Raw genomic sequence first — 19,389 nt, 5'->3', positions numbered from 1 at the left:
CTATAAAGAGATTAGAGAGAGAGCATCACTCTACAACCAGGGAGAAGGCGAACTGTAAGAAAAGTCCCTGCGGTGCTTAATCTACTGTGCTTCCAGTGTTTCTGTCCAATACATGGGGCCTGGCAGAGAGGCTACTAATCCATTCCCCATGTCCACCCCACACCCCCAAAACACACTTGGCAGCCAATCCATTTAGCCTTCATGCAGATATTGATTATAACCAAATTCAACTTTAGCATTGGGGGAAGGGGAAAATTAGAACTCCTAGGAGGGCATTAGAACTCGGAGAGGGATAATTAAGATGTTAAATCTTCCCAGAACCAGCTGTGAAAACACCTTGACTTATTTTTAAGAAGAATCACTTTTGGAGTTCATCTGCTGGAATTTTAAAAGCAAAATAAACTCAGTTTGGGAGGTTGTTGGGGTTAACAACCCTGTCAGCTAACCTACCCAGTTACTGATAATCTCACTTCTATACTTCTTCGGTCACAACCGCACCACACATTTTAAGTACTCTTATACCACTTTAAGGGACACAGGTGGCGCTATGGGTTAAACCACAGAGCGTAGAGCTTGCTGATCAGAAGGTCGGCGGTTCGAATCCCTGTGACGGGGTGAGCTTCCGTTGCTCGGTCCTAGCTCCTGCCAACCTAGCAGTTCGAAAGCACCTCAAAGTGCAAGTAGATAAATAGGTACCGCTCCAAGCGGGAAAGTAAATGGCGTTTCTGTGCACTGCTCTGCTTTGCCAGAAGCTGCTTAGTCATGCTGGCCACATGACCCGGAAACTGTACGCCGGCTCCCTCAGTCAATAACGCGAGATGAGCGGTGCAACCCCAGTCGGTCACGACTGGACCTAATGGTCAGGGGTCCCCTTTACCTTTACCTATACCACTTTAAACAGACAAAAAATTCTGGGGGCTGTCATATGTAATGGGTGATGAGACTCCTACTTCCTCCATAAAGATACAATTTCCAGATCTCCCTAGGAAGAGGGATGGATTGTTAAACCACTTTGGGAACTGTGGCTCTATGAGGTAAATAGGGCTCTCCTAATAACTCTTAACACCCTTTACAAATGACAGGTCCCAGGATTCTTGGTGGTAGGGGTGAACACACGACTGTTTAAAGTGGTAGGATAGTGCTTTAAATGTATAGTTTGGACCACTAATTGTGCATTTGTGGTTTAAGTATGAGGTGCAGTTGTGGCCTTCCTTAGTTCTTTGTTGCAGGTGGAACTTAAGAGCTGACAATGGGGGCTATAGAGGCCTGAGCAGGCACTAATGGTTGAAGCAATCACACCCCAACCAGCATGCAATTCAGTGCAAAAATGAAGTTTTTGGAGTCTGTTTCCAGGAAACCCGGATTTTATACTCTAAAGTGTACATACATAATAAAATCTGTTAAATATCTGCTTAACTTCATTTATGCTGGGTGGGTGGGTGGGTTAAGCCTTTGCCTTCCAAAGGGAGGCTGACAGAGAGAGAAAATTGCTCCTGTTTCAGCAGCCAAAGGAGGGGGGGGAGCACATGCCTGTAGCAATGAAGACAAAGAGGCATTTTAGAGGATATGGTGGGGGAAGTTTTACCATCCTGAAATAACTAGTAAGGGTGGTAGAAAAGAGTAGCAGAAAGAAAACAGGTATGAAAATAATAATAATTAAAGATTATGTCCAAAGGAGCACCAGTGCAAGGATTTCTGCTTGCGCAACACAATGATCTCCCCCTCCCCTCCATTCTGTGAGCCCCCTAAATCTGATCTGGGGTTCCCCCAACTCTCCCTAACAGATTTGGGGAGGACGCAGAACACGCACAGGGAGGAGTTCTGTTGCACACATGTAAATCCTTGCGCTAACAAACAAGTGTGTTGGATACTGCCTTAAATTCTCCTATATTCTAAAAACTTAGAATCATACAAACGTTCTATACCCATGGGGGGGCAGGCAACATCAAAAGGCTTGGGGGCCAGACATGCCCCGTTGCCTACCCAACCCTGATATAGAATGCAGCAACTTCATGCACAACAATCAGCACAGAGTTCAGCCTTGCTCCCTGCTTCCAAATGCAGACACACAGTCCTGGCACCTGGCTGGCATTTTGCTTAACCTACCACCAGCTTCTGGCCATAACTAAGCCCTCATCAAATGTCTGCTGTGCATGTGTTTTTCCCATTAGCACAAGAAGGGTTTTCACTGTCTATTTTACACACAGGGGGAATAGAGCCAGCAGCATCTGCTGCTGATCCTATAGCAGAACGAGGGCACAAAATGCTTATTCAGCAAAATGTATTTATTGAGGCTGAAACCTAGTCTCAGCTACTGCCTCCCCTCCCACACACACTTCATTCAATTAACTTGATAGCAGCAGCAGCACAACCAATGGCAAGTTATACATAGGAACATAGGAAGCTGCCTTATACTTAGTTGGTCTTTAAGGTGCTACTGAAGGAATTTTTTTATTTGCCTTATACAGAGTCAGGCCATTGTGCCATCGAGATAAGTGTTGTCCAAGATGACTGATAAGAGCTCTTCAGGGTTTCAGGCAAAGAATATTCCCAGCCCAACCTGGAGATGCTAGCAATTGAATCTGGGGCCTCCTGCATACAGAGCAGAGGCACTAACCACTTAGCTACAATCCTTCCCTTAACACATAGGAACATAACAAGCTGCCTTATACAGAGTCAGATCACTGGGTCATTGAGCTCAGTAAATATGCAAATATGAGATTGTTCCTTTTCAAGTGCCTCACCCAAATCCACTTTTCCTCTTCTTCTTTTTTAGGATAGTCATTATAATTGGCTGATCACTGGTTCGTGTTTGTTCCTCTTGCTACTGGCAACTGAGCTACGCCCTCCTTATAGATTTGTTTGCTGTTCTGTATTTTCCTGTTTTTCTGACTCATTCTTACTGCTGCCTTGTTTTTATAGTGACTGTCAGAATTGATGATTTTATGGTTGCTAGCCACTTAGATGTATCCTACATTCTCTGGAAAAGACATATATATATATATATATATATATATATACACATACATACAAACTTTTCTCTCTCTGTAGGTGACAAACCTAAAGTTCTTTGAGATGGCATGTTGCATTTTCACCTACGGTATTCTTGTATGGACACAGTTACCCCCAAAAGTGTGCAAATGAATGTGTTCTTTCTGCTACAGGTTTTCCATAAGTAATAATATTTTGATTGTGCTCTTACAAAATGTTGAAACAAAAGCACTTAAATCCTAACATGAGGGGATAACTTTAATTGTGACTATTTAAAATTTCTTCTTTCTTCCCACACCTCTTGCATTTCTTAAAGGGAGGCAACGATTCTGGTTGAGGAAAAGAAATTGGAATCTGATTCCTGTAAGCTTCAGAGAAATCCCATGCGAAAGCCAATTGCTAGAAGCATTTTGCAAAGCAGAGCATCCCAAGACTCTTCCTTACCTGTGGTATGATCCCTGCCTGATTCTCCTCCTGCTTCCCCATCATCGTGTAGGATTTCCCAGCTCCAGTTTGGCCATAGGCAAAGATACAGACATTGTAGCCTTCAAAGGCGTGCAGCAACATCTCCTTACCAATATCATTGTACACACGATTCTGAGATGCGAAGCAAGGATCGTCGGGCTGCAAAGATTTAAAGAGAAGGGTAAGTGGAGAGTCAGTATGGATCCTGTTAGGAATGGAACAACTGTAAAAGGTCTCCCATTAGGGCATCTGGCAGGTTAATGTGAGAACAGAATGCTGGACTATGAGGGGCCTTTCATCTCATCTAGCAGATCTCATGTGGTATGTTCTTAAGGGAAAGAGATAAGGGAATCCAAACATTGTGATACAGCCTTCCACAGAAAGGCAGTAGCAGCTGTGAACAGGCAAGACTGGTAAAGAATGGTAAGGGTTCCTAATGTAGGAAGCACTCCTAGGCCATATAAAGCCGCCCTCTGTGGAGTCAGGCTGCATTAGTCCCACTAGCCCAGGAATGTCTACTCTTGACTGGCAACTAGTCTCCAAGGTTTCATCTAGACTTGCTTCTGAGGACTTTTTCCCTAGAGATGTCAAGGATCCTATTGAGGGATCTGGTTGGCCACTCTGCAAACAGGATGGTGGACCTTCAACCTGATCCCAGCAGGCTCTTCTTATGTTTGTAAACAATAGGTATTTATGAAGGACATACGGTACCCTCAGGGAATACAACGCTTAAGATCAGGGATGGGGAACCATCTTCAGCCCAAGGGCCACATTCCCTTCAGGGCGACTTTATGGGGCCACATGCCAGAAGGGCTGGGCTAGAAGCATAAGTGGGCAGAGCAAATAATGACCACTTGCCTCTGTACAGTAGGCTAGTATCTACACATATCTACACCTCTCTACATCCTCCTCCATTCAGGCAAGTCATAGTTCAAGGATACAGTCCAACCATACAAAAAATACTCAAGCAGAAAACAAAGCAGGGCTTGTAAGGGGGGGGGTGTTGCCTGAGGAGAAGGAGTGTGGCTGGGGAGGGATGTTCAGCCTTGGAAGAATCCCAAGGGTCAGAGAGATACAGGCCTGGAGGCCTGAAGTTCCTCACCCCTGTTTAAGATGTTCCTCCACTACCACAACCAGTTACCAAAGAAAGTTTGCAGTTCCTATCACTCAAGTGTATCCTCTTGCACCTTTATCTATAGATTAGAATTAGATATGGCCACATTGGTATATAAGTAACAGTGGTAACTACTTAAAAGGAAGGTGATGAACTTCTAAGTCTCCTGGAGCCCTGCAGTTGCCAGTGCTTTTTGTTTCAGGAAATCAAGAGGATCTGCTTCTAATCTCAGCGACAAAGTGCAACCAGTCATGAAAACTAACCAGCTCATGCAGCTGTCCAAGCAGACTTCCCCAACTGTTTTATTAAAAGCATCTTGCTAATTTGTAATCCCAAGGAAGAACCTTGTCGCAAGTAGATATCTTCTGCAAGTTAGCAAGTGGACAAGCAGGGCTGGGAGAAAACTAAAGGCAGCTGAAGTCGTTTACAGTGACAGCTTTATTTGGTTGACAAATCTGGAAGTATTGGGGCAGTCTAGGGATGCAAACCTTGCTCACGTTTTGAGGAACATAAACTAAAAAATTAAACGGGGGTAGTGAGGCCAAATTCATAAACTGTTGAAATATTCGTAGGGGAGAAAGGGAAACTCAGTTATAGAAGAGGGCAAGTAGTGAAACTGCCATGCATGCACACTGAAGAAGTGTGCATGCACACGAAAGCTCATACCAAAATATAAACTTAGTTGGTCTTTAAGGTGCTACTGAAGGAATTTTTTTATTTTGCCATGCTATTACTGCAGCTTACAGGGTGATCAATTACTGCATATTACGGGTACGCCATTGTTCACATGTCACAATAAGCCAGGTTTTGCCATGAAGAAGCCAGTGCCTGATCACTCCCACACTGTTAAAATTCACACCATGATAGGACCAATCAAGGCAAAATGGCCTGGTTTCCTGTTACAGCTGAACCAAAGGTTGTGGTTTGTTTTTCCAGAACAAGCCACAGTCAGAAGCCAACCTTAAACCATAGCTTGTTGTTGGGTTATTGGTTCGTTCATAACATTAATCCATTGTTTATCAAACTATGGCCTATTCAACCATGGATTAGTGCTATGTGTGAACCTGGCCCATGTCTGAATTATGGGTTGTTTACTCACACCAAGCCATGGTCTGCATCTTTGATTTGTTCTTGGCTTATGAATCCTAGTTTTAACTATGGTTGGTGCTACGTGAAATATGAGCAGCATTCCTTAAGCATAGTTTGCTTGGCCACTCTACCCCACATATTTACCAACCTACCAAGGCACAAGGCAAGAGCAGCTGGAAAACCAACCAAGTTTTTAAAAAGCAAGCCATGGTTTGCTTGTGTTGTTAACATGGTTTACTTAAATAAACCATGGCTTAGTATTGCATCTTGTTAGGGAACAATAAACCAAAATAGCAGGTTTGGATGCAATTGAAAGACAAACTAAACTGTTTGTTTTTCTCAGTCATAACAGGTGAAGAGTGAAATGGAACAATTGATATGCCAGAAACCCTGGATTATCGCAACATACTAAATTTGCTCCAGTGTATGAATCCTCAGTACCAAACATTTGTAGTACCAAATAAAGAGAGTAAAGTGCTACAGAGCATTAGAAAAATAACTTTCCCTCTTCTCCTATTACCCCAACTAGTCCCAGTGCTTTGCCAGCTTGCACAGGCTCTAGTTCCAACCCTCAAGCTGAGAACTCAGTACATCAAATTGAAATAAAATATAAAGGGCATAAGAAGAGAAGTCAGTGCCAGATGCTCCTTTTTTAATAAAAAAGGGGGGAACAATTGAACAATTGTGTTTCACAATCTCACTGAAGAAAGATACAAACATACAGAAGGCTTCAGAGAGCAAGCAAGTTCAAAGAGAAGAAAAAATAATACTATTTCTTTAAAAAGAGGCTTCCAAGCATGACATAATCCGGAGCATCAGCTGACAAGCAGAACATTTTCCCGTTCAAGGAATAAGTGGAGCAGATTAACCCACAACAAGATGACTGCCCTGCTATGCTCTCTGTGGAAAACCAACTTACTACTCAATTAAGAGGAATAGCTTGGGGGAGAGGATTGGGAGAGAGAACGCGGACACAGGCATGCAAGAGTGCAAGGATCAGATGCTAAATTTTATCTTGGTGGGGCAAGTTCATCATCACCACACTCTGATGGGAACTACCGTATGTATCATACTACAATGGTGATGCCGAGGGACAAGAGAGGGGTGTGACCAAGACCACCTAAATGCGTTTGGAGCAAGAGGGGACATTTCAGCCAGGTGCTTTCCTGCTCTGCATCACAACATCAGCTCCCTCTTTCACAGACTCAGAACCCAAATAACAGTGGGGTCTATGCAGAACAGCAGTCTTGGAAGACTGTCTTGGAAGCCAAGTATAAAAACAGCTTTTGCCAACCTTGTGCCTTCCACATGTTTTGGACTACAACTCCCATCAGCCCCCAGCGAATGATGGGCAGGGCCAGAGGCAAAAGCAGACAGAGCAATTAATATAAATTTTAGTTTTGTACAGTAAGCTACTTTGCACACACCCCTCTCTATCTACACAAGGAAAATACATTATCACAGTTCAAGGACACAGTGTAATCAAAAACACTTGCCATGTATGGCCAAGTGAGTGAGAAGAGTGGCCTGGGGAAAGAGGAATGTGGCCTAGAGAAAGTACTGAGGGCCAGACAGTGATGCCTGGGGGTGGGGTTGCCACCTGCCCTGTATAACACATGATTGTCCCATACAGCAGTACCTCAGGTTACAAACTTAATTCATTCCAGAGGTCCGTTCTTAAACTGAAACCGTTCTTAACATGAGGCATGCTTTCGCTAATGGGGCCTTCCGCTGCTGCTGCACCGCCGGCGTGCAACTTCCGCTCACATCCCAGGGCAAAGTTTGCAACTAGGGGCATCTGCTTCTGGGTTAGTGGAGCACGTTACCCGAAGCATTCGTAAGGACAGTACGTAACCCGAGGTTCCACTGTATTTTAATGTAAAATGCTACGTCCTGTATTGATAGTTTTGTCCTGCAATAGTTTGTAATGGATTGCTTTGATGTCACTTCAGCACCAGATTTTTTTGGGGGGGGGGGTTTCCACAACAGCCCCACATTAGGTTTCTGTGCCTGTGGTTCCCTATCCCTCGGGTAGCAAAACAGTAGGGCCATTTCATAGCTTCTTTGTTCAGGATGCAGAGATTAGAAAACAAAAACAAAAACACTCTTCAGTCCTTTGATTCTTCTGAATGAGAACCAACGGGCTCAGTGGCTACTAACCCTGCCCATACCTTCCTCTTGGACCAAAATCAATTATCCAAGTTTACATCTGTTGGGAATAGGGAGTGCTTTTCTCCATCTACTCCACCCTTATGACAACTGAAGAGCAGCCACGGCTAAGCCCAACAATTACTGGAAGTAAGCAAGATCTCAGATTCAGCTGTCCCAAGTGATTTCTCTTTTTGGGGGGGGAGGGGGGTGTTTGGAGGACAGAATGTTTTGTGACTTTAGTAGTGGGGTGGAGTAGAGAAGCTGAAGGCACAACACTGCACTGCCCTCCTCCTAATAATCCAGCAGATTAAAACTCATCTTTCACCAACCCATAAATAATCCTATAGGAAGAGTTTCCTTTCTGAACAAAAAATAAAACTAAACAGTCACAGCAGGAAAATGTTTGCTGTTCAAATTCCATTCTCCAACTCCTTGGGCCAATCCCTCTCCTCTATCATCTTTGCACACACTTGTTCTTTGCCACTTGGAATTTAATCTTTCTGAAACCCATGACGGAAAAAGCAGTTAAACATACACTGAGATGATATTTGGAAACTTCAGTTGCTAAAACCACAATACAGTCAAAGGAAGAAAACAGCTGCTTTAGGGAGTGAGGGGGGTGTCTAATCACCAACTGGACAGTCTTGGATTCCACCTTCAAAGGGGATTGTTCTATGAAACAAAATCCGAGCTCTTACCGATGTATGAGACCAGTAGGAGTAGTCAAAGCTGAAGGATTTGGGTGCTTCCTTGGGATTCTTTGGGTTGAGAATACCTAGGGAAAAATAAACAAATACATATTTATTATCGAAGAACTTCAGAAAAGGGCAGGGACAGAAGTTATGTTAAACCAGCCTTCTTTAATATAGTGCCCTCTAGATATTGCTGGAGCACAACTCCCATCATCTCTGTCCAGTGGTAATGCTGGCAAGGGCTGATGGGAGTTGGAGTCTCTAAACATATGGAAGAGAAAGCTACACTAAATCATGGTTTCAAATTGACTTGTTTCAAACAACCCATAGATAATATTGACTCAGATGATACTACTGCCTGGAGTTAACCAAAAGGAGAAGGGAAAGCTTATAAAGTCCACTTCATGGTTACATCAGAATTGAAAACAAATAAGCCCAAGGCTCACTGCAGCTTGTTCATGTCACATTAAACTATGGCTTATCTAACTCCTGTAAATACACAAATGAAGAACCTGGTATTTTTGTCTTCTAACACCTCAAAACCTAACACACATAAAAGAGTGCTATAGGAATTGCCTATAATTATATCCACTCAGCTATAGCGGTAAACCACCCCATACACTTTTTCTTTAAGACACTGTATTAAATATTTGCATTTGTAGCCAACTGTGCTTTGGCTCTGTGAAGCCAAGAGTGAACTATCTTACATTGGCATCAGAGCAATTCAATTCTAATAGGTTGGGAGGGGAAATTATTTTACTGGCTCTGTTTCATATTACCCTGACATACAGACATAAGAATGAAAGAACCCTGTTGGATCAGACCAAAAGACCCATCTAGTTCAACATCCTGTTCTCACAGTGGCCAACCAGAAGTCTATCACAAGCAGGACCCGAGTACAACACCATCCTCCCCACTTGCAATCCCCTACAACTAGTATTCAGAGGCATAAACCCTCTAATAATGGAGGGAGCAGACAGTGATTGGGACTAGTCGCCATCCACAGCCTTATCCTTCATGAATCTGCGCAGTCCCTATTCAGACAGTGACTATCATTATGTCTAAGCTGCACCAGGAGAAGGCTTTCTTGGTGGCTGTGCAAAGGCCTTGGAACTCCCTAACCAGGAAAGCTAATCTTCCCACTTTCTGTCATTACATGGACCTTATTCTCCTAGTAGATGTTTGACCTGCTGACATGTCCAGTTCTAATCCTCCCCCTGTGAGGAATTACCCTGATTTTTTTTTCATTTGCCCTATTTCTTGCTTTCTTGTTAGCTTGCAGTTTTTTATTTGATTCTTGCTCTTGTTGGAAGTTACCTTGAAGGCAGGGTATAAATCTAGCAACATACAGGGAGAGTACAACTCAGATGGAAAAAAAAAATGGTTATCTATTCTGTCACTCAGCTCCAAAGCATTCATACATGTCAGGTTATGTAAGAGTTTTCATGTAACCCCTTCGACGTATGGCTGGTGCAACAATCTCTTTTTGCTTTCCGACATCAGATTAAAACATGGTAGTTTCACCAGGCTGTTTACTCAGATTGTTTACAGGATGTTAGCGGTTAGAATTGATGCTAATATTTATTATTATTATTAATTATTATTATTATTTTATTATTATTTCATTTAAGAATCACTTCCCACAAGGCATCTCAAAGTGATTTACAACATAACATATATACAACAGTTACACATATAAAAGCAATTAAAAATTATATAAAAGCAATTTTATATAAATTTTAAATAAACACTGCTTAAAAACAAACAACATATTCATAAAATCAACTCAAATCCAAGACAGATACTAACTGGGATAAGCAATTTAGAAGGTTTGTTGAAAGGGAACAAGTGCTGAAAAGACAACGCACCTGCTTGATATGCAGCAGGAGGGAGTGCCACCCCACAGGTGCCACCATACTAAAGATCTAATTCTAACATTATGTGAACAGACCTCCTGCCTAGTTGGTGCCCTTCTACATACTGTCATAGCTGCCAAGTTCTCCCCTTTTTTAAGGGAAATTCCCTTATGCTGAATAGGCTTCCTCGCGAGAAAAGGGAAAACTTGGCAGCTATGCATACTGTTGATCCATCTATTATCATGCATCTCTCTGGGATCACTTGCAATGAAGTGCAGGTTAGAAATATTTCAAATAAACAACAAGGCAACAGTTGAACAGGTGCTCTTTGAAGCAGGTCAAGGGAATGCAGGCTTGTTCATAAAGGGGTGTGTAGGTGGGTGGGTGGAAACAAGAAATTCACAGTCATGGACACACACACACACCCAAAAAATAGGTCATCTTGTCTTTGGACCAGTAAGATCTTCTGAATGAGGTAAAAAGGAATATCTTCCTTTGAATTATAAACATATACGAAAGCTCGAGGCATCTCAGTAATGAAAAGCCCAAGGCCTCCTGGGAATTTCACAGCAGGACCCATTCAAGCCTATTTTGAAACACAGGTTAGCAGCACAAAGATAAAAGGCTGCTATGAGCCTATGGATTTGATTTCAGAGGCTTGAGACTCTACAGAGCACTGAGGGGGGAGATTTAAAGAAAAGCCCAAAGTAGAAATTGGGGGTGTTTCAAGCACTGGGAAGACATATTAAACCATGCCTCTGCAAATAAAAGTAGATGCAGAGTCCACATGGGATATTTTAATGTAACTGACATTTTTTAAAGGGAGAAAGAGTCCAACAACTTTGTGAGGTATCTCACCTTTCTACAGCTAGCCAAAATCCAAGTCTAAATCCACCACAGTCCCTTATTATTTCAATGAGACCCAGGTTTTAACCTCTCTGCCCCACAGTAAATGTTTCAGGTGACATTACTTTCTGGACTGTTCATTGGCCAGTTACAACAGCTTCTTTCATCTGCCCCTTCCTCTTGTGCTATGGTTGCAAGCATGGCTCCTGAAAAGGAGAAAGCTCGCCCCCTGGCCTCTCCCAAGCTAAGAAACATAAAATGGAAGCAATGGAAAATCAACTGAGAGTGTAACAATCATGCCATCTCTCTCTCCAGTCACACATCCTGCAGAAACAATTAGGCAACCTCCAAATATTTTCTGACCACATGCTACACACACCACATCCAACGAAGATAGACCATGATTGGCTTTACTCAGGTTCAAACGTTAATGCCAAAATCTTGGTTCACATCAAAAATTTAGTTGGTGTCACACCTAGTCCAAGTCCTTTTCCTAACATAGCATGCTTGGCATCCCTTCTGTTCAGACTCAAGAGCAATCCAACTTGGTTATATGTGAAAGACTTGACCATCCTACAGATTTTGGGTCAAGAAACACAAGGCATACTCCTCAGAAACAAAAAGGTAACATCCCGTATATTTGTACAGTCTCCTACTCCAGCAAGATTAGCACCCTGCAAGGGACAATAAGTTAAGACAATGGGGACGGGGAGCCCCTGAACCTTTACCATAAGAACATGAGAAGCTGTCTTATACCCATTGGTCCATCTAGTTCAGCACTGTCACTGACTGGCAGTGGCTCTACAGGGTTTCAGGCAAGGGTCATTTGCAGCCCTACAGGGAGATACTGAGAATTTAACTTGGAATCTTCTTTATGCAAGTGCTCTACCACTGAGCTACAGCCCTTATCCTTGCATTCTGCCTTCACATGGCTTCTAACACCCTTGCTTGCCACTACTCTACAATATTGCACAGACTCCGTGTTCCTGAACAAAACTGTTCTCAAAGGTTTTAGAATGGGAAGGGGATCTGTAAGGGGGCCCTGTTTCATGTGCAAACTGCAAATAGCAACTGTTGCTATTGCACCTCTCTCCTTGTTGATTCCACATTTAATGGATGTGCCTTATGTCGGTGCTCCTGATTTATGAATACCAACAGTCAGGCAAAAGCCAAGGATTAATATCGCTTACACCAGAGGCCACCCTCACATAGAGGAGAAGGCATAGACTCTGGATAGCAACAGGGGCATCAACACAAGCTATGAAATAAAAACAGAGAGCTGGTAACCCAAGCAATCCCACACATTGCAACAACCACTACAGGAAGATCTACGGATATATACCGGTACTTTCATACTTTGACTGGCTCTAAAAGCAGGAAATGCCAAATGAATATTTTCAAGTCTCCCCAGTCCAACACTTTTTGTGTTTCTTATCCCATAAGCAGTTCATCAACTGCAACCACAGAGAGATAAAGGAGGGGGCAGGAAGATGCAATCCACAATGCAAAGTTTAAAGAGGTTTTCATATAACAGTTACTGTTAGCACTTATATTGAGGGTATGCTTATTTTATCCAGACTGCCAGGGTTTTAGCAACCAGCGCAGGGACACCTGGGCTGGGGGAGAGGACTGCCACTTACAGAAGAGCCTTAGCTCAATGCTAGGGCTCCTGCTTTGCACACAGAAGGTCCCAGGTTCAACCCCCAGCATCTCCAGGTAGGGCTAGGAATGTCCCCTGCCTGAAACCCTGGAGAGCCACTGTCAGTCAATCGGTGCAGACAATACTGAGATAGATGGAACATTGGTCTGACTCAGTATAAGGCTGTTTTCTATGTTCCTAAGCAAGCTCCTCTACCTAAGCCCACACAGATAAACAAGGCACAGACTTTAGATGAGAATATTTTTGCAATAGAGAAGGGCTTATGCACTCTACTGGATTTTGCTCCTACTGCTGTTATGTGCTGCTTCCCATCCAGCGGCGGAATATCACCACACTCAATAATCACAACTTGACTAGGATATGATAATCTTATTTTTTTTCCCAGTGTCTGCTGGTTTTTACTTCTGTCACTGTGCAACTGTGGTTATGTATAGGCAGCCATCATGCCTAATAAAGGTTATTGATTTGATTTGTATAGGCAGCCAATGGGAGATCAGAAGGCTCTTGATCACATCACCTGGACTACATGGGGCATCACACAGTCCAGGGGTTGCTCAGCCGCCTTTGTACTTCTCATCTGTAGTACTGAGTTTCTCCCACTCTAAGACATTTCCAAAGCCATGGCCTCTTGGAACTTTGGCACCCCAGGCAGTTGCAGCCACTGCCACTTTTAGGCAAATCACTTCTATCAAGTTAACACATAGGGCCCTTCTATAAACAGCTGTTCTTGGCTTGAGGCAAGCCCATCTATTTGGCCTGCTTAGCATGTTTAAGATACTCACTTACTTGCCTCAGAGTAAAAAAAAAACACCCTGGCATACATCCGCAAGGAGAAAAACACAACAGTTCATGTACATACCGTACCTATTCTTTCACTTGGGAGGCAACAATTTTGGTATAGGAATTTGGAAGTGCACATAAGCATTTAAAAAATGCAACTCTTTTCACACCATAACCAAGCTGTAGGTACACCTCAATCCACTTTCCCCTCTGATAAGACACTTTACTTTCCAACATTCTCAAGCAATAACAAACAAACCAGTCCTTCCTTGGGAATCCTAAATATCTTTGGAAGATTTCAAGGTTACAAGGACAACGTAATCTGGCTTACAAAGACTCTGGCTTCCATCCCTTCACAAATCTTGAGTCTACCCCACTAAAAGTGTGGACCTGTCTTGCACTGGAATTGAACATGGCTATGCTTCTTAACTTATGCAGGGGATAGATTGCACTCCTTGTATTCCTTGTTTTTAAATGCAATTAGATTTTATTGCCTGTATCTATGACAGTTATGGAATCTAGACAATGGGAGACAAATACTTTGCATACCGGAGAAGCTATGCAAGGGTACTAATCTACACACACGGGACAAGCTTACGGAAGACTGAGCGGGATTTGCAGACAGGCCATCTGAAGACAGCTTCCTGCTGTAGCTAAGCTGTGGCCCTCCATATGATCTTTGATTCTACTTACCATTAGTCCCAGCATGTACAAACAGTAGTCAGAGATGATGGGACTTTGGGCCAACAACATCTGGAGAGCTCCAGGTTGGCCACTGCTGCCTTATACCTACATGAATCAAAATCCCCATGAAGGAAAACATCAAGCCATTGGTCACACGAAAGCCCTGCCACACTCAGTGCCACAGGTCACATATATGAGTAAGTCAGTGGGAGATGCCAGTACGAATGAATGTTTGAAGGAGTGCCTCAGGGAAACCCAGCTAGATGGGCAGGGTATAAATAATAAATTATCATTATAAAATTATTATCAGTATGCTGGAAAACAAAATCCTGCAGAGATACAGTAAGATGTCCACAAAGCTATATACCGGTAGTCCATTATCCAGAAAAAGTATGGTAACAATATGACTATCACCATTATTTTTTTTTTATTATTTTTTATTTTTAAAAAAATAAGCTTTATTTCTTTTCTTAAAAACATAACAAATTCATAAACCATAAACAATTGTAAACAATTATAAACAAAGAAATACCAACCTATAAAGACAAAAACAAACTAAACAACAAACAAAAATTATACAAATCAACAATACTCCACATCAATACATTTACATTAAAAAAAAAAAAACCATTCTTCCCAACCAATTATACATCGCTTTTCTTATAAACTCTCTCTTACTTGCAATATCTTATCTTATTTTCCTACTAAATCTATTTTATCCATTTTTATAAATCCTTTGCAAATTTAAATATAAATTTCCCCCATGTGAATCTAATCCCAACAGATCGCTAACTCAGTCTTAATGTTATTTTTCCTAAAGTAAAATTCCACACACTCCCATTCTAGTAGTAATTTCTGTTTAGATATGTTCCTAATCGCTGCCGTCATTCTTGCCAAATTAACAAATTCAATTAATTTCACCTGCCAATCCTGGACCGTGGGCACCTCCTCCTTTTTCCATCTTTGACCAATTAATAGTCTAGCCGCTGCGCAGGAGTAGAGGAAAATATTTTTCTTCCTTTCAGGTATATTTTCCGGTAAGATGCTTAACAGAAAATATTCTGGTTTTTTCCTGAAGGTGATCCTTAACATTTTTTTCATCTCTTCGTATATTTCATTCCAAAACTTATTGATCTTTTTACATCCCCACCAGCAATGAAAATAATCTCCCACCTCATTTTTGCATTTCCAACAATTCTTTGATTCATTTTTATAAAATTTCGCTAATTTCTTTGGCGTTAAATGCCATCTATACATTAATTTCAACATATTCTCTTTAATGCCCACACTGGCTGTAAATTTCATTGTTTTTCCCCATAATATATCCCATTGCACTTTAAAAATCGGTCTACCCAAATCCTGGGCCCATCTAATCATTACACATTTTGTCTCTTCATCCTTTAATTCCCATTCCAATAAATATTTATACATTTTAGATAATGATTTTGTATTGTCGTCAATTATAATTTCCTGTAATTTCGATTTCTCTTTCCCAAATCCAATTTCTTTATGTTTCCTGAATAGACTTTTAAGTTGACAATATTGAAGCCAGCTGGTGCAGGATGTTTTAATTTCTTCATAAGATTTTAATATTAAATCATCACCTTCTTTAACTATTAATTCTTTATACGTCAACCAACTCTCCTTCTTACCTTTCCCTCCCATCGCAGTCATCTCTAGTGGGGAGGCCCACCAAGGTGTCCTAGGTTCAATTAAATTTTTAAATTCATTCCAAATACCAAAAATCGATTTTTTTATTACGTGATCCGAGAAATGTTTAAATTTCCCTTCATTCTCTGCTAAGAGGTAGGCATGCCACCCCATCGTGTTCCTAAACCCTTCTATTCCTAGAAGTTCTTTATCTTCTAAGGAGATCCACTCCCTGAGCCAACAAAGACAGGCTGCCGCATAGTAAATCCTTAAATCTGGGGCTCCCCATCCTCCCCTTTCCTTAGCGTCCGTTAATAATTTATATTGAATTCTCACCTTCTTTCCAAGCCAAATAAAATTGCTCATGTCTCTTTTCCACATATCAAAAACCTCCTTCTTCCCAATCACTGGCAGCATTTGGAATAGAAATAAAATCTTAGGTAATATTGACATTTTAATTGCGGCTATCCTACCTGTAAAAGACAAATTTAGGCCTTTCCACCTTTCCATATCTCTTTTAGCTTCTTTCCATACCTTTGCGTAATTATTTTCAAACAACTCTATGTTATTGGCAGTTATCACCACGCCCAAATATTTGACTTTTTTCACTATTTCCCACTTCACTAATTCTTCCAATCTTAACAATTCATTTCCCCTTATATTTTTAATTATTATTTTTGTCTTATTTTCATTAATTTTGAGCCCCGATATCTCTTCAAAAAATTTTAATACTTCTTTTAATTTTATTATTGATTCTGCCGGTTCTTCTAACATTAATACCATGTCATCCGCAAAGGCTTTTATTTTGGAGACAATACCTTTCACCCTTATGCCTTGTATCTCTTTGTCTTCTTGGATATCCTCTATGAGTAATTCAATTGCCAATATAAATAATAACGGGGATAGGGGACATCCCTGTCGGGTCCCTTTCTTAATTTCAAACTTTTCTAATACCTCCCCATTAAAAATTAATCTAGCATATTGTTTCTTATATATTGCTTTGATTCCCTCCATAAACTTCCCATTGATACCCCTTGCTTTTAATGCTCTTTCCATGAAATCCCATGACAAATTGTCAAATGCTTTCTCTATATCTAAAAATATGAAAGCAGCTTTCTTCCCCGGGGCCCAATCTAAATATTCTATTAAATCCAAAATAATTCTTACATTTTTGACCATTTTTCTGCCTGTTAGGAAGCCTTGTTGGTTCCGTCCAATGATTCTATTTAAAATCCTCTTCAATCGATTAGCTAATATGTCTGTAAAAATTTTATAATCAACATTGAGCAAGGATATTGGCCTGAAATCCCCTACCTGTCTGATCCGATCTTCTCCCTTCGGGATTAGGGTTATATACGCTTCACGCCACGTTTCTGGGAGTGTTCCTTTTTCCATAATTTCATTTATTAATTTCTGATAGGCATCTCCCAATTCTTCCCTAAAGGTTTTGTAATGCTGGCTTGACAGCCCATCCGTTCCAGGTGCTTTCCCTAATTTTAATTTTTGGATGGATTCCAAAATCTCCTGTTTAGACACTGGTTTTTCGAGCCATTCTTTTTCTTCTTCTGTAATCTGTTCTCTTTCTTTTTTGGAGAGGAACTCCTCCAATTTCCCCTTATTTATATCCTTTTTTTCATATAATTTTCTATAAAATCGCATTATACTTTTTTGTATTTCCTCTAATTTATTCAATTTTTTACCACCATCCATAATTTCCGTGATTAATCTTTCTTTTTGTTTTTTCCTGAGCTGCCAAGCCAACAATTTACCAACCTTCCCTCCCCACTCAAATGTCCTTTGCTTTGCCCATCTTATCTTATTTTCAACTTCATAACCTATCATTGCTGATAGTTCTTTTTGCAAAACTTTTAACCTCAGTATCAGCTCTTCTTTCTGGGGATTTGCCACTAATTCTTTCTCTTTTTCTTCTATTTCTTTCTTGATTAGATTCATATTCTTTTCTCTTTCTTTCTTAACCAAGCTTTTTTGTTGAATATATAAGCCCCGAATAAAGGCCTTGCCCGCGTCCCATATCGTTGTCAGCTCTGTTTCTTGCACAGTATTATTTTCAAAAAACTCTTTTATCAATTTCTTAACCTTCTTAACAAAATTTTCATCATTTAAGATTCTCTCATCTAACCTCCATCTCAGACACTTATTCTTTCTCTGTTCTTTTATTCTAATCGATATCGGATTGTGATCTGATATTGATTTAGCTAAGATCTCACTTTTTACTAAGTTCGTTAATAACCCTGAGGTAGCCCAAATCATATCAATTCTAGAAGCTGACTTCCTTGCTCCCGAAAAAAATGTGAATTTCCTATCCTCTGGGTTGTTTTTCCTCCAAACATCCTCCAAACCGTAATTCTCTATTATATTGAAGAAAACTTCTGGCAGCTTCCCTCTATCCCTCCTCCCTCCATTTGTTCGATCTAATTCAGATCTTATAACCCCGTTAAAATCTCCCAATAAAATAATCTCTTCATCCAATATATATTCTCCCATTTTTGTTTCCAATTTTTTGAAAAATTCTCTTTTGCATCCGTTTGGTGCATATATATTTACCAAAATTACATTTCTATTTGGCAGTTTTAGCCGTAACCCCACCATTCTTCCTTCATCATCTTGGAACAGTTTTTCAGCTCTGATATTTGGTTTAACATAAATAACTACCCCCCTTTTCTTTTTCTTATTTAAGGATAGAAATTCTTCCCCCAATCTTTTATTTATCAATACTCTTTCATGATCTCTGCTTACATGTGTTTCTTGTAAACACATGATATCCCATGCTCCTTTTTTTAATATATGTTCAATTTTGTTTCTTTTAAATTTATCATTTAATCCATTGACATTCCATGAAATAACATTCAAATTAGAATTCATTCTTTATTATATATTTAAAATTTCCCAATTAAAATTAAACAGATTTTATTTTATTTTATTTTTCCAAAAGAAAGTGGGGGTTGTTAAGCAAATCCGATATTCCGGGGGTACTCTGTAAAAATTAGGACAAAGGGAGGGGAGGATAAGAAAGGGGGAAAAACAACAACAACAACCACAACAAAAAGAAAAAAAGGGGGGGAAGAAAATTTGAAAGTTTAGGGAAAAAGAAAACGAAGGGAAATGGGAAAGTGGTTTGTATATATTGAGGAGGAAAGGGAAAAGAAAAAAAAAGAAAGAGAGAGAGAGGGGAAAAAAGAGGGGGGGAGGGAGGAAAGGGGGAAAAAAGAAAAGGGGAAGGAAAAAGAAAAAGTGAGAAAAACAAACAAAACAAAACAAAACAATCAGGGCAAGCAAATCAGCCTCTTATACTTTCATACTTGCTATATTTACTACACTGGGCAGTGACAAGTTGGTCCACCACTGGGATAAAAACACACTATCAAACTTTAAATTGAGATTGGTATTTGA

The 19,389-nt window shown here is 40.7% G+C and overlaps 1 protein-coding gene across 9 annotated transcripts in view; it reads right to left on the bottom strand.

Moving 5' to 3' along the window:
- The window catches only part of KIF1B (kinesin family member 1B), a 137,545-nt gene that overhangs the window by 84,056 nt on the left and 34,100 nt on the right, over positions 1-19,389 (bottom strand). For all 9 annotated transcript variants that reach the window (XM_035118322.2, XM_035118324.2, XM_035118323.2 and 6 more), the window contains exons 3-4: positions 8,509-8,585; positions 3,436-3,615 (exon numbers count right to left, since the gene is read on the bottom strand). In XM_035118322.2, coding sequence (XP_034974213.2) covers positions 3,436-3,615; positions 8,509-8,585 — 257 coding nt within the window. The remainder of the gene's footprint in view (positions 1-3,435; positions 3,616-8,508; positions 8,586-19,389) is intronic.

The sequence above is a fragment of the Zootoca vivipara genome, chromosome 6 (genome assembly GCF_963506605.1).
Source record: "Zootoca vivipara chromosome 6, rZooViv1.1, whole genome shotgun sequence".
NCBI classification, from domain to species: Eukaryota; Metazoa; Chordata; class Lepidosauria; order Squamata; family Lacertidae; genus Zootoca; species Zootoca vivipara.
This window is presented reverse-complemented; position numbering and strand designations above follow the sequence as displayed.